The 16,674-nt window shown below is 36.5% G+C and overlaps 5 protein-coding genes across 5 annotated transcripts; 1 reads left to right on the plus strand and 4 right to left on the minus strand.

Annotated features, from left to right (window-relative positions):
* Window positions 1–11: 11 nt before the first annotated feature.
* zgc:66427 (uncharacterized protein LOC406256 homolog) lies at window positions 12–5,011 on the minus strand. The gene is made up of 5 exons (XM_043253166.1): window positions 4,246–5,011; window positions 3,257–3,352; window positions 2,892–2,997; window positions 2,688–2,780; window positions 12–2,020 (listed from the first exon to the last, which is right to left on the minus strand). The coding sequence occupies exons 1-4, from the start codon at window positions 4,748–4,750 to the stop codon at window positions 2,723–2,725; spliced, it is 765 nt and encodes a 254-aa protein (XP_043109101.1). The 5' UTR covers window positions 4,751–5,011; the 3' UTR covers window positions 12–2,020; window positions 2,688–2,722.
* A 511-nt stretch (window positions 5,012–5,522) lies between these two features.
* On the plus strand, window positions 5,523–6,823 carry cbln13 (cerebellin 13). The gene is made up of 4 exons (XM_043253189.1): window positions 5,523–5,724; window positions 5,865–5,927; window positions 6,018–6,149; window positions 6,249–6,823. The coding sequence occupies exons 1-4, from the start codon at window positions 5,580–5,582 to the stop codon at window positions 6,524–6,526; spliced, it is 618 nt and encodes a 205-aa protein (XP_043109124.1). The 5' UTR covers window positions 5,523–5,579; the 3' UTR covers window positions 6,527–6,823.
* On the minus strand, window positions 6,757–9,213 carry hbl4 (hexose-binding lectin 4). Its single transcript, XM_043253177.1, has 5 exons — window positions 9,034–9,213; window positions 8,341–8,534; window positions 8,156–8,233; window positions 7,371–7,454; window positions 6,757–7,265 (listed from the first exon to the last, which is right to left on the minus strand). Exons 1-5 carry the CDS (start codon window positions 9,045–9,047, stop codon window positions 6,886–6,888), a joined length of 750 nt encoding a protein of 249 aa, XP_043109112.1. The 5' UTR covers window positions 9,048–9,213; the 3' UTR covers window positions 6,757–6,885.
* Window positions 9,214–12,030: 2,817 nt separating this feature from the next.
* On the minus strand, window positions 12,031–14,304 carry mbl2 (mannose binding lectin 2). The gene is made up of 4 exons (XM_043254596.1): window positions 14,162–14,304; window positions 13,039–13,243; window positions 12,867–12,944; window positions 12,031–12,683 (listed from the first exon to the last, which is right to left on the minus strand). The coding sequence occupies exons 2-4, from the start codon at window positions 13,241–13,243 to the stop codon at window positions 12,205–12,207; spliced, it is 762 nt and encodes a 253-aa protein (XP_043110531.1). The 5' UTR covers window positions 14,162–14,304; the 3' UTR covers window positions 12,031–12,204.
* A 203-nt stretch (window positions 14,305–14,507) lies between these two features.
* Window positions 14,508–16,534, minus strand: LOC122356114 (mannose-binding protein A-like). The gene is made up of 4 exons (XM_043254583.1): window positions 16,088–16,534; window positions 15,466–15,670; window positions 15,274–15,360; window positions 14,508–15,131 (listed from the first exon to the last, which is right to left on the minus strand). Exons 2-4 carry the CDS (start codon window positions 15,668–15,670, stop codon window positions 14,653–14,655), a joined length of 771 nt encoding a protein of 256 aa, XP_043110518.1. The 5' UTR covers window positions 16,088–16,534; the 3' UTR covers window positions 14,508–14,652.
* Between the last annotated feature and the right edge of the window lie 140 nt (window positions 16,535–16,674).

A 16,674-nucleotide genomic window follows, 5' to 3' on the forward strand; every position in this document is an offset into this window, starting at 1 on the left:
CACAAAAACTATCACACTTAAGCATATTTATTGTAAAAAATACATATAAAACCAATTTTTTTTAGACATACAAAAAGATTTAGGCATGAAACAGCATCATGGACAAACAAAAGACAAAGCCATTTTGAAAGGTGATACATATTTACACTTTAATAAATAAATACTCAATTGTTCTTTAGCAGAATGAAGGCAGATTGTCTGTGTTTGGGGATGTGAATATATGCAAATCATATTGACCTTAAGAACATTCCCAACTCATTCATATTTGACTGACAACCGTCAAAACACAGGATCAAGCGGGTCAAGACCCTTAGCACTGAATAATTACAGAACTTGCTATGGTATTTATACTGTGTATATATATAATATTTCAAGAAAAAAACAAAAACACCACCTTTGGAGTTAGCTAAGCCCCAGGTTAGTATAGTAAATATTGATATTGAGGTATGGCACCACATAAGTTAAAGGGCAAAAGCTAACTTAAAAGATTGTCAAAATACTCTGACAATGCCTCCCTTCACTCCACAATGCACTACACCGACACAAAACATAATTGTAACTGTAAAAAAGACTTTCGCCTTTGACTCACACAGACACAAGTGGCATTTCTCGTGTTTTCAATTTGGAAAGAACCGTCAAGACTGTCCTGTGAAGGTAACACGTTGCAATACTTTCAAAGTTAAGCTCTTAGCTGAGAAAAGCAAAGTCTCCATTCAGAGATCTTGCCACACAAAAATATGAATCCTCGGGCTAAGGCAAAAAAGTAACAGACCAAATGACCTCTACAAGACAATAGAATAATGAACATAACACCCACGATCAGGAAACCCCATAAACCTCAAAACATAAAGTATTTACCCAGTGGAGGGCCTTAAAAAAAAAAAAAAAAACAATAGAAAAAAACACTACCTGTGCATCATATTTAATCCATTGTTCTTTCCAAGGGAGTCGATGACAATGTCATAATTATGCCATCCTCAGGCAAAAGCGTGCACCATATGGCGTTACTGTGCTTGACACACATCTCCGCACCACAGATGGCCTCATTCAGTGTAGAGGAGGCCTGGTGTAAAGAGTGTAAAGTGACTGGATTTCTCTAGGCTACTTTTTTTATGAGACACAGAGACCTCGCCTTCATGAGCAGCAAATGCTGTCAGGTCATCAGCGTCAAAATCTGCATTTCAGCACACACTAGAACACACACTTCACTGCAACCAATAACATCCATCAAGCTAGCTAGTGGAAGTATCGCTCTGATCTGTTAACAATATACAGTTTTACAATTGAGTAAAAGCAATCAGATCAAGAGGTTAAAAGAGCCTGATGTGGTAATGAAGTTTTGCTTCAACGATGGATAAAATCACTATTCATGGTAGTCGAACAAATCTATTGTAAATTCCATTCTGCCTTTGAAATATTCCTATAGTAACAAAAAAGGAAAAGGGTTGACAAGATTATCCACCCCCAAAATATAAAACATCATGCCTCATATGTAATTCCTGTGCAATATTTACGCATGTACAACTCATCTGCGTTCATCCGGGATCTGGCCAACAAACTTAACAAAATCAAGTAGTTCAAGCCAACGCAACCCCAGCTGGCTGCACAAAACCAAACGCTAAGCCCGGCATAAATTACAGATCGCCACGTTTCCATGGTAAGAAGAACACCATCCCTCCGGGAGATCAAGATGTCCACGAGGAGAGACGATGCATGTGTAACCTCTCTCCATTTACGTTTGTTTAGCAAAGTTCTGTTGAGTTGACCAGTTTCACTCTGAGCTTTAAAGAGTTAAGAGAGGAAAGGCAAGCAGAGCAAACCCGCCATTCAGACAGGTGCCGTAGAGCAGAGTAAAGCCAAGTCTCAGGAGTCACATCAGATAGTAAAAGCCAGGCTCACTCAGGGCCAGGCCGATTAAGCTGTCCATGAGTGTTTATGCTTGTTATTTGTTTTTGTTCCGTTGTGTCTTTCTCTCAATCCTCTAATCAGAAAATATGCTCCTGCCAGGGGGTATTGTCTCCTGAAATCAAAATGCAGAACAAAAGTTAAGAGCAATGTACTTTTTTTTTTTTTTTTTTTTTTTTTTTTAAACAATGGTTCATCCCAAAAATTCAGATCAGATGTAGTAGATGGGTTTGAAGAAACTTTGCATTACATCACTTGCCCACAAATGGATCCTCTGCAGTGAATGTGTGCCGTCGGAATATGAATGATTTAATAATTAATAAAACATCACAATTCACACTACACCAATCAAGCTGCAGGTTTATAATAAACTGACTAATATACGAGAAAAAAAGCCCATATGAAGTACCGTTTACGTACTTGTGAATTAATGTTATGTTTTTATTAGCCATTTCAACTGCATCGTTCACTGCAGAAGGTCTATTGGTGAGCAAGTGATGTAATGCTATTTTTGGTAAACTACTCATTTAAAGGAAAACTTGCACTTGCATCCATTTCTTCTGTTAGACGCCATTATGAAATCATATTTTAATGTCCATACAATCAAAAGTCAAATGTGTCTAGGGTTAAAACATTCAAACATTAAACAACGTTTAAAATATCTTTGTTCCTGCAGAATAAAAGGCCATACAAGTTTGAAAAAATATAATATTAAATTACTTATGAATTTAACATTTTAATATACTTTTAACAAAGAAAGCTACTTGAATGACCAAACTCACCTGAGTCAAAGTGTCATTGCATGTGAACACATGAATCAATCAAAAGGATGCTCAGGGCAGCACGGCTTCACTTTGCTCCATGTGTCAATGCAGCTGTTTAGAGAAATATAAGCCATATTATTATTATTATTATTATTATTATAAGCCAATTATTATATTATAAGTCACACTATTGTGGTGTTGTTTTTTTATTGTAATGATTACCTCTTATGGTAGACACACAGGCAGGCCAGCCTAGCGATGGCTTCCCCCTGCAACATGTCTTCTAGACAAATTGAACACTCTCCACTGTCCTTCTGTAGCACATCAGCTATTGGAAAAAATATACAATTAATATCCAAGACATTGGTCTCAAACTCAATTCCCAGAGGTCCACAGCTTTGCTCCAACCCTAATCAAACACACTGTATTCAGCTAATCAAAGTCTTTTGAATGACTAGAAACTTCCAAGCAGGCGTGATTTGGACCTGGCTGGAACTGAACTGAAGAGCTGTGGTCCTCCAGGTTGAGTTTGAGACCACTGATCTAAGACATTAGAAGATGAAACAAAAAACAAATGGTATGCTTACCGTTATAAGGGAGAGGTGGAGAAGTCAAACAACTTAAAAGATGGTCCTCGGTTCGTCCTCCAGGAAACGGCTTGGAGCAGAAGGGACAACGAAGAGCTGAAAAGGAAGGCAAACTACTTAGCAAGTTGTCCAGCATCGCAAAGCGGAGATGCAGTCACAGTAATAGACGGGTGAGCATGCATCCACATGGCCCACTTTTCTGAACCCTGTGACTAGACCATGACCAACAGACCAATATAGTGTAAAAAAACAATGCAGACCATCAAGCAAACTGGGTTTACCTTTGGTCTTTCTGTTTCAATCCATCAAGGTTCATCCTATCAGGAATGTTTGAAATGTCTATAAACCCCAAAGCCTAATTACACTGAAAGCTCATTAGTCTCATGCAGAATCATTAATCTTTTTTAAATCACCTTCCAATGTTTTATTTGGTTCAAAATGCTTAAAATTCACATACCAGACAGGCTGGGTTTTGCCCATTTTATTATTACACGTACAAACTTTCCGTAACATCTTACAAAAAGTTCCCATTTGTTCAAGCGTTAACTAACAATAACGGCAAACGATACTTGCAAAATACAAGCAAAAAATGTGTTGCAGCATTTATTCTCTTTAATAACCTTGGAAATAAATATGCATCAATGGTTCATGTTAGCTCAAGAAAAATAAACAGAATTTCACTTTAATTAGAATTTTATACTAAAGTCTCATATACAGATCTGAAACAGCATAAGGGGAGTAAACATTTAGAGAGCAATACAGTGCTTTTGAATGAATAATCTCTTTGACCAACACGAAAAAGGCCGTAAAGGTTAATTTTTATATTCGTAATTTATAGTACATGCTTATACTTAGTATATTATACGTTTTTTTTTTTTTTCCATAAGTCACTGTAAACAGTGCAGGTGTATGTGACAGAACTGGAGCAGAACAGGGAGTACGTCTGAAATGACCACCGAGGGACAGGATCGATGAGTCTTTCCACTTACCACCGGTGCGGTTGTTGATCCTGTAGACGCCGATCCACGCCTCGGACGACGGCCGGGCGTGAGTGTCCCTCACCCGGGCGGACCTGGCTGTGACGCTGCCGGAGGAAGAATGGCGGCCACCGGGCAAACGATCCGAGAAAGTGCGCTGCGGTGCTCGGCCTATTTCCTCCGCGCTTGCAGGGCCTCCAGGACTGCCATCCTCCTCTCGTTTCTCCTCGGCCCCGTTGTCGTCCGTCGGCGAGGCCTGGCTGCTCAGAGACGGGGACATGTGGCTGTCGGCGGGGCTGCCGTCGCTGCTCGCCTGCTGCCCGGTGTCCGAGTCGCTTCCCTCCTCCGACCGGCTTCGGCTCGTCTCTGAGTGATGGCCGAAGCTACCGGAGAACTCCACCATGAGGCTAGTGGGCCTGGTGTTTCGGATTCTTCGACAGGACTCTCTCTTGATGCCATCTTTATCGAAAGCTGTCGCGGCAGCCTCCTCGTGTAAACGACTCGATCTCGTTCCCATGTTCAACCGCGCTCTCTAATCCCGATCGATCGACGACTGATCAGCGTACCCGATTGCTTCCGTCACAAAGCCCTTAGGCCATATGACCATATGCCACATTTATTGCAAAGTCGTAAAGATTGCACTGAGACGTGTTGCTGTTTAATTTCTTTTTCAGTTGTGACAACGGCTTACCGCATTTTCCTGGCAGTTACGTCCTGTGGTCCCTCTTCAACAACGCACCATACCGGAAGTCGGCCTCTTTCCTTCTTCGTGCAACCGACTTTGTGACGTCACGCCCTAAATTAACTTTTTATCCAATCATAGAACAGGCACAGGAATGTTTGAAAAGTATGTGATTTTGTTTCGTAAGGATTCATTTGATAATGGTTGTCATTATTAAATAATCTTTTCGTTCCTAGTTATACTACCAGACCATCCTAGATTCACGTTTTAAAAATTCTCTTTGTTCTTTATTAATATATGTAAGATTTTTTGTGATACAATGCCCATAAAACGCCACCATATTACTAAACGTTACTTTATTCAAAGTGACGAAATACTTAATATTACTATACGTAATATTTTCAAAATGCATTACATATGAATCATCTATTGAAACATTAGCTCAAAGAATAAGACCAGATATAATCAAAAATGAATCTGAATAGCGTTGATATAGCTGCAGAAAGTTACTGTTTGTAATATTTGATTCTCTGAAGCTTTTCTGAGGCATGTCCAAACAATACAAGGGTCATGTTTGCTTTTACTGCATCATTAGGTTCCATCTCGGTCCAAACTGTGCAAAATTGACACACACCATAAAAAGCATAGGTATAGGTAGCTGAAGATGGCAGCTCAAAAGACGCTATTATTGCTTTGTGTTGGGGTCTCCCTGGCACAAGATTTCATTACATCTGAGCAGTTTAATAAAATTGAGCAAAGACTGAGAGCCGCAGAGGAAACACTGAAAGAGCTGAAGGTAGAGAATGAAGGTAAGTACATCTGTGAGTTCTAATCGATATCTTCTGTATTTTCTGCTTGATCTGTTTTCACCTTTAAAAGACACGTTGATCTGTTGAATCGTTTTCAACCCAAAGCACTAATAAAATTCTGCGATGTTCATTCTGAACAGCTCTAAGGATTTTCACAAAAGCCTTGAGTGAAAAACATGAATCTATGCAGGCTGAAAATGAAGGTAAATTAAAATGATTATTTTATGGTGTTATATTTAAAACCAACTGCAGAAGTGGCAAAAACCAAAACAAGTTCTCTTACCTTTCCACAGTCAAAAAGATTGCCTTTTCAGCTGGATTTTTGGCATCTGGATCACAACAGTTTGGTCCCTTTGATGTTCGGAAAACGTTGGTGTACCAAAAAGTCTTCACTAACACTGGCAATGCTTATAACCCCGACACCGGTAAGCTGTGTCATTAATATTTCTTTATTATATTAATTGTCGATTGTGACTATATTCACTTCTTTACAGTTACTAAATTCCTTTTTATGTATCTCACAGGTGTATTCACAGCACCACTGAATGGAGTCTATTTCTTCAGATTTTATGCTCATTCTCACGGTGGTAAACAAATGGCAGTCAGTCTTTCTAAAAATGATCAGACCCAGTGCTCTGTATTTAACGAGAAGCCTGCGTCCAATGGTAATGCCAGTAACGGTGTTGTTCTCTCACTGCAGAAGGGCGATAAAGTGTACACTGAGCTGTGGAGCAATAGCTGGGTTTTTGACAATGAAAGCAGCTTCACTAGCTTCAGCGGTTTTCTGCTTTTCCCCTTGTGAGTGTCCACAGAATCCAGAACTGGATGAAAAAAAGATGTTTATGGCATAGTGTTGTAATGCTAATACTTGTGAGATATTTTTTTCAAAGGAAGAGGACATTGTATGACCCTCAAATAATTTACCCAAAAATGAAAGTTTACTGAGAACATTAGGTCTCAGCAATGGATCCTCTGCGGTGAACGGGTGTTATCAGAATATGAGTGAATAAAAATGACTTTTTTTAAAAAACCAAAAAACTTTAAACCGTTGCTAAACTGTACCTGAATTTTCATGACAGTAAACTTTGAGTCAAATCCAGTCTGTTTTCACGATTTATTCCATCTTTACCCAAACATCAGAGCCACGATTCACGAGCTGTTTCACAGTTCACACACCACATGCCAATCTGAATTACAGCTAATGTCATTCCAAACACCACTTTTGTAAATAACTGTACAGTCCTCCACTCCTTTATGGTCATTCGGCTCTTTTTCCTTCCAGTTGGTGAAAGTTAACGGTTGGTCGCTGGTATCCACAAAATGCCCTTCTTTCTTTATGTCCGTTGCACCAGCATATACATAAGTAGAGTCGAGGGCAGCTTGCATTGCAGTTAGCACTTTATTCTCATCTTCGCTTTTTGGGAGGACAATTTTAGCCCCAGCGTCAGAGCAGAACTTCTGTGCCTTTTCAAAGTTTCCCACCAGCCCATCAGACACGTAATATTTCTGGCCGACTTTTCTGAACATGTGAAATCCTAGGACTAAACATTAACATTTTTTTAAAGCATTATCTTAAATATATAAATATTCTTACACATAAACAAAGCAGGTACAGGGCGGTCATTGTTTATGTAGGAGAATTCTACCTTTCTCAACTATAGTGAGTCTCTCTGTCAGGTATTTGACATCTGATTGAAGCTGTGTTACTAATCCGTTTTGAACACCAGTGCCTGTAAAAGCATAGCGCAGTGAATATTTCAAGCATCAGAAGAAAATACCAACAAATATATTTTTCTTGAACCTTTACTGTATAAAGATATGGTTAAAAGACAATGCATGATCAAAGTCTAGATCTTCATTCACTATTTATTTATTGTTTGACTTTCTCCCCCATTCTAGACACCTTTAATAATTTTTTTTTTTTAATATGAATGTTTGAAATTAATCTCGCTGTTTAATAATTATATGGAATAACACATTTTTAGGGATGGGCTGTATGTCAAATACAAAATAATATTTTGTATTAAACTTCATTTAGGCTTAGTATTTTTCTATTTTCAAAACTTCTTTACCAATGATTTCCTGGATAAACAAGTATGCAAAAATATTAAGATTAAATGTATTTAAATTCAAAATACATCAGACATTTTCCAAAGGTATTTCAATACAAAATAGTATTTCAAACACATCTATTTGAAATACTGCCCATCAGTCCAGGAAACCAACAGTCTAAATAGGAGGCTAAATGGCAAAGTACATTATGTATTTTAAAAATCAAAAATACTAAGATTAAATGTATTTAAGTGTGAAAAGGTATTTCAAAACAAAATATTGTATATATGTATTGTATACAGGTAAATACGTGTATTAGCAAATCCTGCCCATTTTAATAAATAATAATCCACTTTGCTTTATTTTTTAACTAGTGAACCTGGATTCCCTTTGTGTCCTTGAGGGCCAGCAACACCGGGTGGTCCTATTTTCCCTGGAGGTCCCTGTGCACCAACTCCTGCAAAATGATGATTAAATCTCATTTCTCTGATCTGCAGTCAGCATCATGTTCTACAGCTAGATCAAACTTTATGACTTATCACACCAACAACTAACAGCACAAACCTGGATCTCCCTTTTCTCCTTTTGGTCCAGGAAACCCGTCTCTTCCATCTCTTCCAGGGCTGCCGTTGTGTCCAGGTGTGCCCGGCACCCCAGCATAAGCTGGACAGCTACTTTGAGCCGCAGCTAACAGAATAAACTCCATTAAAAGCAGCGAAGCACAGATTTGATGCTTTAACGGCGCCATCTTCTGTTCACTGTGGAAACAAGCAGGGTTTCTGTTGCCGGAGTGTTGCATTCAGACATGTTTTTTTGCCGTTTAAAAAATTATTTTCGCTAACTTTCATTTAGTAAAACTGTAACTTCATACTTATTATGATGACATTTAATAACAACGATGATATTTAATATCAACGAGGTTTGATGTTATTATTTCAAAGTGTACAACGGATAGTAAAAGGAAGGTAAGCAAAAAGTGTAACGTTTTTTATTCACATTTTCAGTTATACATTGAATATTAAAAGGCATTCTGCCCACAGTGGTGTCAAAAAAAATTAAATAAAAATAAATTATATATATATATATATATATATATATATATATATATATATATATATATATATATATATATATATATATATATATATATATATATATATATATAAACTAGACAACAACAACAACAACAACAAAAAACTAGGCTACTGACATTTAGGCTACGTCTCTCTTTAGTTTACTGCTTAAAAACATCCTTACCAATCCAGAAGCATATGAATCTTACCAACAGACCAGGCCTGGCGATTAACACTAAAAGAGACTCTAGAAAAACAAATTTGTGACGTAGTTACCCAGAGTTCAATGACATACCAAAGAGAAACAAATACTGTGTCAATTTACTAGTTTTCAGCCTGTATCTCAGTCACATTTGTCATGTAATGTAACTTACAATGATTGTTTTTTACACTGAAAAACGAATACTTTGATTCATGACCTAATAATTGAGGTAAATCAAACATTGTCTGATAGGCGCTCAGTGTTTGTTTAATGGAAATGCACTGTTTGAACAACTGAAAGAAAGCCAGGACCTTTGAGTCTTTGAGAATTAAGGGCTCAGTTCCTCTGCCTAATTGATTGCAGTTAAATATTGGTTAGCCTATATATTTGTGATCATGGTTCATTGTTATGTGTCTTATTAGTATATCAAATTGTTTTCGATCCTGAAGTGATGCCTCTGTGAAAAAATAACTGTAGTTTTTCATTAACTTTTACAATGAAGTAGTAACACAATTAAGTAACCTATCAATATTAATCACGAATATTATTTACAAGATCAATATTATATTATATTATTATCTTAATTCGTGCAAATGCTAAAAATATGGTCAGTTCTTTTTTTTCTTGTATTGGCAATTACACTTTGTATTGTGGTGTGTCAAAGGAAACATTTATAAACATAACAGAAAGGATCGATGCCTTTTTAAGTAGTCTATTTTCATATGAAGTAATATGATGAATCCAGGGATGTCCACGAACACAAACAATTTGACTGATTTTATTCAAAACAACAAAATCCAATGTTTATATAAATGTTAATGATTGACTTATTAGGATAACCAGGAGTGAAGTTGTGGCTTTGCTTGTGCAGAAGGCAAAGGCTAAAGTTATAATAGCCAAACCATAAAATTTTTTACTTAACATGTATGTATGAAATTAAATAATTACTTTAAAATGTTTTCAGAGATTTATTCAATTTGTAGTTCACACTTAACGTCGTTCCATTCACCCTCTGTAAATATAATAACACAGTCCTCATCTCCACGACAATCTTTAGGTTCATTTTTCTTCCACAAAGTCAAAGCCTCTTTGTGCATATCTACAGATTTCCTCTCTATCTGTCTGTCTGTCATTCTAAACGTTATGTAGGAAGATCCAAAGACAACATGCAATGACGTTAACAAGTTATTTTCCTCGTCATTTGTTGGAAGGACAGTTCTTCCCCCTGCTTCAATCTTCAAACTTCAATCCATCAATGTAATTTGCTGTCAGCGCATAATTAATGTCAGCAGCAGTGCCTGTGAAATTACATAAAAGGAAAGGAAAGGAAATGAAGTATGGTGTCCCACAATCCCCCAGTATCATAAATTATACAGTGGAGATTCCCACATGGGGAGTGAACCACCTTCAAAGTGTCTCCCCTATAGGTAAGCATTTATTGTATTATTACATGTTAAAATGTATCTGCTGGCCCTGCTGGTCCTATTTTACCTGGGGGTCCCTGTGCACCAACTCTTACAGAGTCTGCTTATTTCTGTTCATGGGTCTTTATTTATGTTTTCTTAATTTATGGGCCTAGGTTTATAGGCCTAGGTTGGCCTATAGTTGGCCCATGTTTGTTTAATGCATATTCACTGTGTTTGAACAGAAAAAAAACCCTCCAGAACCCCAAAAAAACTACTGAGCTACTGAGAGAAACATTTTACCCACTAACCTATTTAATACCATCTGTAAGCTTTCATTCATTGTATAATTAGCCTAGATTTCATGTAACTGATCCTATCAGTTTTTCAGTGTAACTAACAATCATTCCTCAAAAAAGTAATTACTTGCTTAATATTAGTTACACCTTTCAAAAGTAATATGTGACCCTGGACCACAAAACCAGTCATAAGTAAAATGGGCATATTTATAGCAATAGCCAACAATACATTTTATGGGTCAAAATTATTTAATTTGATTCTTTTTTTAATGCCAAAAATCTGTAGGATATTTAGTAAAGATCATGTTCCATGAAGATATTTTGTACATTTTCCTTTGCATATAAATAAAAAAAAATTGTTTAATATGCATTGTTCAGTATTTAGATTTTTTTTGCAGTCTATCTATTTATCTATCTACTAACAAACCATATATTATTGGAAAACCTATTTATTTCACTCCCCACATAAGTTGTAATTGCATATCATCTCCATAAAATTCTTCTAAAATGTTACTAACAATAGGTTTGTGCCTCATCATTTCACCAAAATCCACATTGGATTGCAGTCAGAAGTTATTACAAACTCTCAGTGTTGATTGAAGGTAACATTCAAATAAAACCGCTCTATTAATCTCATTAACTGTCACGTGTAGCTTCAAGCTAGCTATAATTATCTCTGTTACCCATATACAATTATATTCCATTATGTGTTTGATCACTAATAGAAAATTCACATAAATGTTCACATCATCTTTTCTCCTGAAGAAATGTACAGCAATATAATGTAATAGCAATATTTCTATTTGCTGAATGTAAACTGTTCCACATTACAAGCTTAGCTGCGGCAGTGACTTCATGTGCCTGTGCAAGTTGTGAATTTATTAGAATATTGGACTTCAAATCATTTGGGGTTGAGAGAATTAGTAATTAGTTAAACTATTAGTTCATACAAAACGAAAACGTTTGTCAAAATTTTGTAAGGAGAGTTGTTAATGAAGTTATGGGTTTGTTTATTCCATTTAGAAGTTGAATGATATAAATGTATAAAATAAAATATATATGCATCAGAAATGATATAAACAGTCTTATGTGAGTTCACTGGGAGATAACTTGTTTATGATTCTAGAATAAACATTATAAACAAATAAATATGATCAAATCGCTGTCCTATAATTTCATTATTTTCATTCTTTTCATTTCCTTTAAAGTTAATGTAAGACTTGCAGTGAAATGAATGAGACACTCCTAGATTCATGACAAATAATTATAAGAATGCATTTAAAACAAAACATTTATTTAAAAACAATTAATTCTGTATATTTTATGCATATAAAGGATATGTTTTATACAGAGATATATTTGACAGTCTGATTTAGACTGTCTATTCTGTATGCACTGTTAATATCATATTATTATTGCAGATATTTACACATCTTAATATTGTAAAAATACTATCTGATTTCAATTTCACATATGATGGGATATACACTATTACAACCAACATCATCCCAAAGGCCAGAGTCCATTATACTTCCACAATCTTGTACTCCCTTATAGTCATCAGGCTGACTGGGAAACCAGTTGGTAAAAGTCAATAGCTTCCCCTCAGTGTCCACAAACTGTCCCTCTGTTTCTCTGTCTGTAGCTCTAATAAATGGCTTCTTACCACTTAAGCCACTGGATATTACTACCTTCAATAATGCCTGATTTTCAGAAGCAGTTCTTGGCAAAACTATTGTTCCACCAGCATCCTCACAGTACTGCATCCCTTTATCAAAATTTGCCTCAACACCATCAGTGATGTAGTACTTCTGTCCCACTTTTCTGAATGTATTAAAACTCAGAACCTTATCAATCGTGGCAATCTTGGAATTAAGTTGCTGAATCTCAGCTCTTAGAGAGTCAGATATGCTTTCACGTCCAGGAGAGCCTGAAAATAGAATAATTCCATTTTGAAATTGGGTACATGAATGAACATAATTATTGCATATAAATGATTTAAATAAGAGCTTTTACAACTTCTAATTTTTACATTTTATGAATCTCTAATTTGCAAAGCGATTTTGAAATAGCTAAATTAATTCTAATAACGTATAATTAATACTTTGTGTACCTGAAGGTCCCCTTTCCCCTTTTTCTCCAGCTGGCCCAGGAGGTCCCGCTTTACCTGGTGGTCCCTGAACACTCAGTCCTATAAGAAAAGAGCAAAATGTGTAGTGAAATAATAAACTACCTCAGATTTCCTCACTTTATTTATTTTCTCTCTCTCACACACACACACAGACCTGACTCTCCCTTCTCTCCCTTGGGTCCGATCGCTCCATCTTTACCATCTCTTCCATCTCTCCCAGGAAGTCCGTTGTGTCCAGGAGTGCCAGGAACTCCACCGTATGCAGGACAGTTCAGGTTCTGAGGTTCAGCTCCATCCAACAGCTGCAGTTCAAACTGAAGGAGCAGAAGAACCTCGAGGAACAGCTTTAACAGCGCCATCTGGTGGTGCACAATGGGAAAATGTTTTTTTTTTGGTTATGCTGTTTTTTAATGTTTAAAACAGTTAACTTAAGGCAAGACACCACAGGTAAACTAAGTAAAAATGCTAATAGATATTATCATAATTCTCTGGTTAATTCATTTTCATCCAGTGCATGAAAAAAAGCTTTTTAAATTTTTAAATACACAATTTACAGAAATCAGAAAGCTGTACTGAAGACTTTTATCTATTTACGTTTTATACCAAATTATGTGGCAGTAGAAAAAAACTACAAAATATTGTACATGCTCAATATTTAGGTGTGAATCAGTCCAACACATTTCCCCTTAAGTCAGCATGAAAATAGGAAAACATCCTTCCAACTCTATTAGTCTCATGAGAATGTAGGTGTTTGTTTTGTGGTCCAGGGTCACATATTACTTTTGAAAGGAGTAACTAATATTAAGCAAGTAATTACTTTTTTGAGGAATGATTGTTAATTACACTGAAAAACTGATAGGATCAGTTACATGAAACATTTGAAAGTGTCTAGGTGTGGCTGCAAATGGACTAAGCAGAAAATATTTGCCTCAGAACGGACCAAATGATTTAGTGCCTAAATGCGATTTTGAGAAAAAATGGCCCTGATCAGTCCCTGAAATTAATTTAATTAACTTTTATGTTTATTCTACAGACAATAACTTCTATATAACTTAAATAACTAATTTCTAAAGATTTGTGATCCATCTGGAATGGATATTATTGCACTAACACATAAAATAGCATTGCACATGATTGCCATCCATTTTCATGTGTCTCTACTGTTTAAGTTCAAGCCACTTGAACAGTTTACTGTTCCCTTTTTTTTCTTTCATAGATTTACTGCAGTTATACTCAGCTGTTTTAAAAAAAGAAAAGAAAAACATGTAGAAACTTACAGGTTTAATGGAGGAGTCTAGGAGAAAGCCAATGCAGTGCTCAACAAGTCCACAGGAAAGGAGGGTTTTCTTCCTTTAAACCCGATGAGCTTCGTGTTGTGAATCTCATATTCTGAAAAACTGTTCTTCCTCTCAGGATGTACAGCCCACACAATGCACACATGTAGACCGTCCCAGTCACATTGACATCCTAGTTAAAACGCTGTGTTATTTCTTCAAAAAAATAGTGTGCGCCAACTCAGGAGTTACAGAATTAACATCAGATTTGAAATTAAATACAAATACAAGAGACACTCTTTCATTCGTGACAAACTGTCATAAGAAACTGTTTATTTAGTAAAATGTATATCAGTTATTATTTGTATATTTTATATACACTGTCGTTTTTGAAGGATATCCACAGTTTATCTTAGCATAAAAATGGCATGAATGAAACGAACCGGAAGTCTCACCCATAGGTTTACTTCATCAAAGAAAAAGGTGGATACATTCTATTTGTTGTTTATTTCACACACAGCAGGACGTATTTCACCACAATTGCCATCATCCCAAAAGCCAGACTCGTCTATAACACCACAGTCTTGTAGTCCCTTATGGTCATCAGGTTGACCACGACCCCAGTTGGTAAAAGTCAATAGCTTCCCATCAGTGTCCACAAACCGTCCCTCCGTTTCTCTGTCTGTGACTCCAATGTATGGCTTCTTACGAATTAAACCACTGGATACTGCTAATTTCAACAACGCTTCATTTTCTATAGAAGATCTGGGGAAAACCATTGTTCCACCCAAATCTTTGCAGTATTTTAATCCTTGACTAAAAGTCCCCTCAACACTATCAGTGAAGTAATATTTCTGTCCAACATGTCTGAAGTGGCCGAAACTCGCAACTTTTTCAATTATGGCAATCTTGGCTTTAAGTTGCTGGATCTCAGTTTTCAGGGATTCAAGAACACGTTCAGTTTCAGGAGACCCTAAATATGGAACAATTATTTTCTTTAGCATGTATCAAAATACACATACAGACTTGTTCATGTACAGTTTAAGTCTCAGAATCACAACATTTCCTCTTTTAATTTTACATTTTAAACCATAATATCTTGAAAAGTTTAATACCTTGTGAACCTGAAGGTCCCCTTTCCCCTTTTTCTCCAGCTGGCCCAGGAGGTCCCGCTTTACCTGGTGGTCCCTGAACACTCAGTCCTATAAGATAAGAGCAAAATGTGTAGTGAAATAATAAACTACTTCAGATTTTCTCACTTTATTTATTTCACTCTCTCTCACACACACACACACACACACACAGACCTGACTCTCCCTTCTCTCCCTTGGGTCCGATCGCTCCATCTTTACCATCTCTTCCATCTCTCCCAGGAAGTCCGTTGTGTCCAGGAGTGCCAGGAACTCCACCGTATGCAGGACAGTTCAGGTTCTGAGGTTCAGCTCCATCCAACAGCTGCAGTTCAAACTGAAGGAGCAGAAGAACCTCGAGGAACAGCTTTAACAGCGCCATCTGGTGGTGTAAAAAGCAAACATCCTCAATCTATAAATAACGTTTACCTAGTTACTGTAACTATCTAAACCCTTCTCTAATTAATTAACCCCAGTATGCCACAGAAGACACTGAAATTGATGTTTAAATATGAAAATAATGCATTAACTAATCGAAAAGGCGCTGATTTGCATACATTTCCAGTACGGAAATGTAGACGTTGGATGAAGCCAGATTATGAATATGGTGGGAAAAAAACTGGTGAATGCGAACAAAACTACACAACATCTTTTAAACCCAATTTCATTAGTCTTAGGCTAACAGACACAAGGTCCATAATCTTTTAACTAAAATGTAAAAGCATGTATGATTGCTTGACTCCATTCATAGATTTACTTATTATTCTCAGCTCTTTTCAAATAACATTCAAATTCTTACCAGTTCAGTGGAGGAGTCCAAGTGAAGCAATGTCCGTTGCCCAACAAGACCACAAGACTAAAACACAGCTGACTGAAGAAAGGAGGGCCTTCTTGCTTTCTGAAAAAGAGCTCTTTTTCTCAGATACACTTCCCACTCAATGTACGCATGTGCAGTGGGCTTTTTAGGTATAATGCCTGAAGATGCCTCTTGGTAAATGGTGTGTATCAAATATGTGATATCGGACAACAAAACCAGTATATACACGGGTATATTTGTAGCAATAGCCCACAAAATATTGTATGGGTCAAATGGATGTTTATTTTATGTCAAAATTATTTATAGACGTTCTGTGAAGATATTTTGTAAATTTCCTACTAAAAAAACCTTTTGATTTTTGATTAGTAATATGCTTTGCTAAAAACTCCATTTGAACCACAAAGATTTTCTGAATATATTTTTTTCAAATATGCCCAGTAGTATCAGCCAAATATTGCCCTATCCTAACAAACCATACATCAGTGGAAAGCTTATTTATTTATCTTTCAGAATATTTCTCAGTTTCCTTTGTTGTTTTATGGTACATAGTCACGTTTTGTTAAAAAGGA

This window comes from Puntigrus tetrazona, chromosome 2, assembly GCF_018831695.1.
Source record: "Puntigrus tetrazona isolate hp1 chromosome 2, ASM1883169v1, whole genome shotgun sequence".
Lineage (NCBI taxonomy): Eukaryota > Metazoa > Chordata > Actinopteri > Cypriniformes > Cyprinidae > Puntigrus > Puntigrus tetrazona.

Coding starts and splice junctions, on each gene's coding strand:
- hbl4 (XM_043253177.1), bottom strand. Junction 7,455..8,155: donor AGGACACAAAGGGAATCCAG/GTTCACTAGTTA, acceptor ATGCTTTTACAG/GCACTGGTGTTCAAAACGGA. Junction 7,266..7,370: donor ACTCACTATAGTTGAGAAAG/GTAGAATTCTCC, acceptor GTTAATGTTTAG/TCCTAGGATTTCACATGTTC.
- zgc:66427 (XM_043253166.1), bottom strand. CDS start 4,750: ATGGGAACGAGATCGAGTCGTTTACACGAGGAGGCTGCCGCGACAGCT. Junction 2,998..3,256: donor TCCACCTCTCCCTTATAACG/GTAAGCATACCA, acceptor TTTTTCCAATAG/CTGATGTGCTACAGAAGGAC. Junction 2,781..2,891: donor CTGTGTGTCTACCATAAGAG/GTAATCATTACA, acceptor TTCTCTAAACAG/CTGCATTGACACATGGAGCA.
- LOC122356114 (XM_043254583.1), bottom strand. CDS start 15,670: ATGGCGCTGTTAAAGCTGTTCCTCGAGGTTCTTCTGCTCCTTCAGTTT. Junction 15,361..15,465: donor GGGAGAGAAGGGAGAGTCAG/GTCTGTGTGTGT, acceptor CTTATCTTATAG/GACTGAGTGTTCAGGGACCA. Junction 15,132..15,273: donor GGGACCTTCAGGTTCACAAG/GTATTAAACTTT, acceptor TTCCATATTTAG/GGTCTCCTGAAACTGAACGT.
- cbln13 (XM_043253189.1), top strand. CDS start 5,580: ATGGCAGCTCAAAAGACGCTATTATTGCTTTGTGTTGGGGTCTCCCTG. Junction 5,725..5,864: donor GCTGAAGGTAGAGAATGAAG/GTAAGTACATCT, acceptor CATTCTGAACAG/CTCTAAGGATTTTCACAAAA. Junction 6,150..6,248: donor TGCTTATAACCCCGACACCG/GTAAGCTGTGTC, acceptor TGTATCTCACAG/GTGTATTCACAGCACCACTG.
- mbl2 (XM_043254596.1), bottom strand. CDS start 13,243: ATGGCGCTGTTAAAGCTGTTCCTCGAGGTTCTTCTGCTCCTTCAGTTT. Junction 12,945..13,038: donor GGGAGAGAAGGGAGAGTCAG/GTCTGTGTGTGT, acceptor CTTTTCTTATAG/GACTGAGTGTTCAGGGACCA. Junction 12,684..12,866: donor AGGGGAAAGGGGACCTTCAG/GTACACAAAGTA, acceptor TTCTATTTTCAG/GCTCTCCTGGACGTGAAAGC.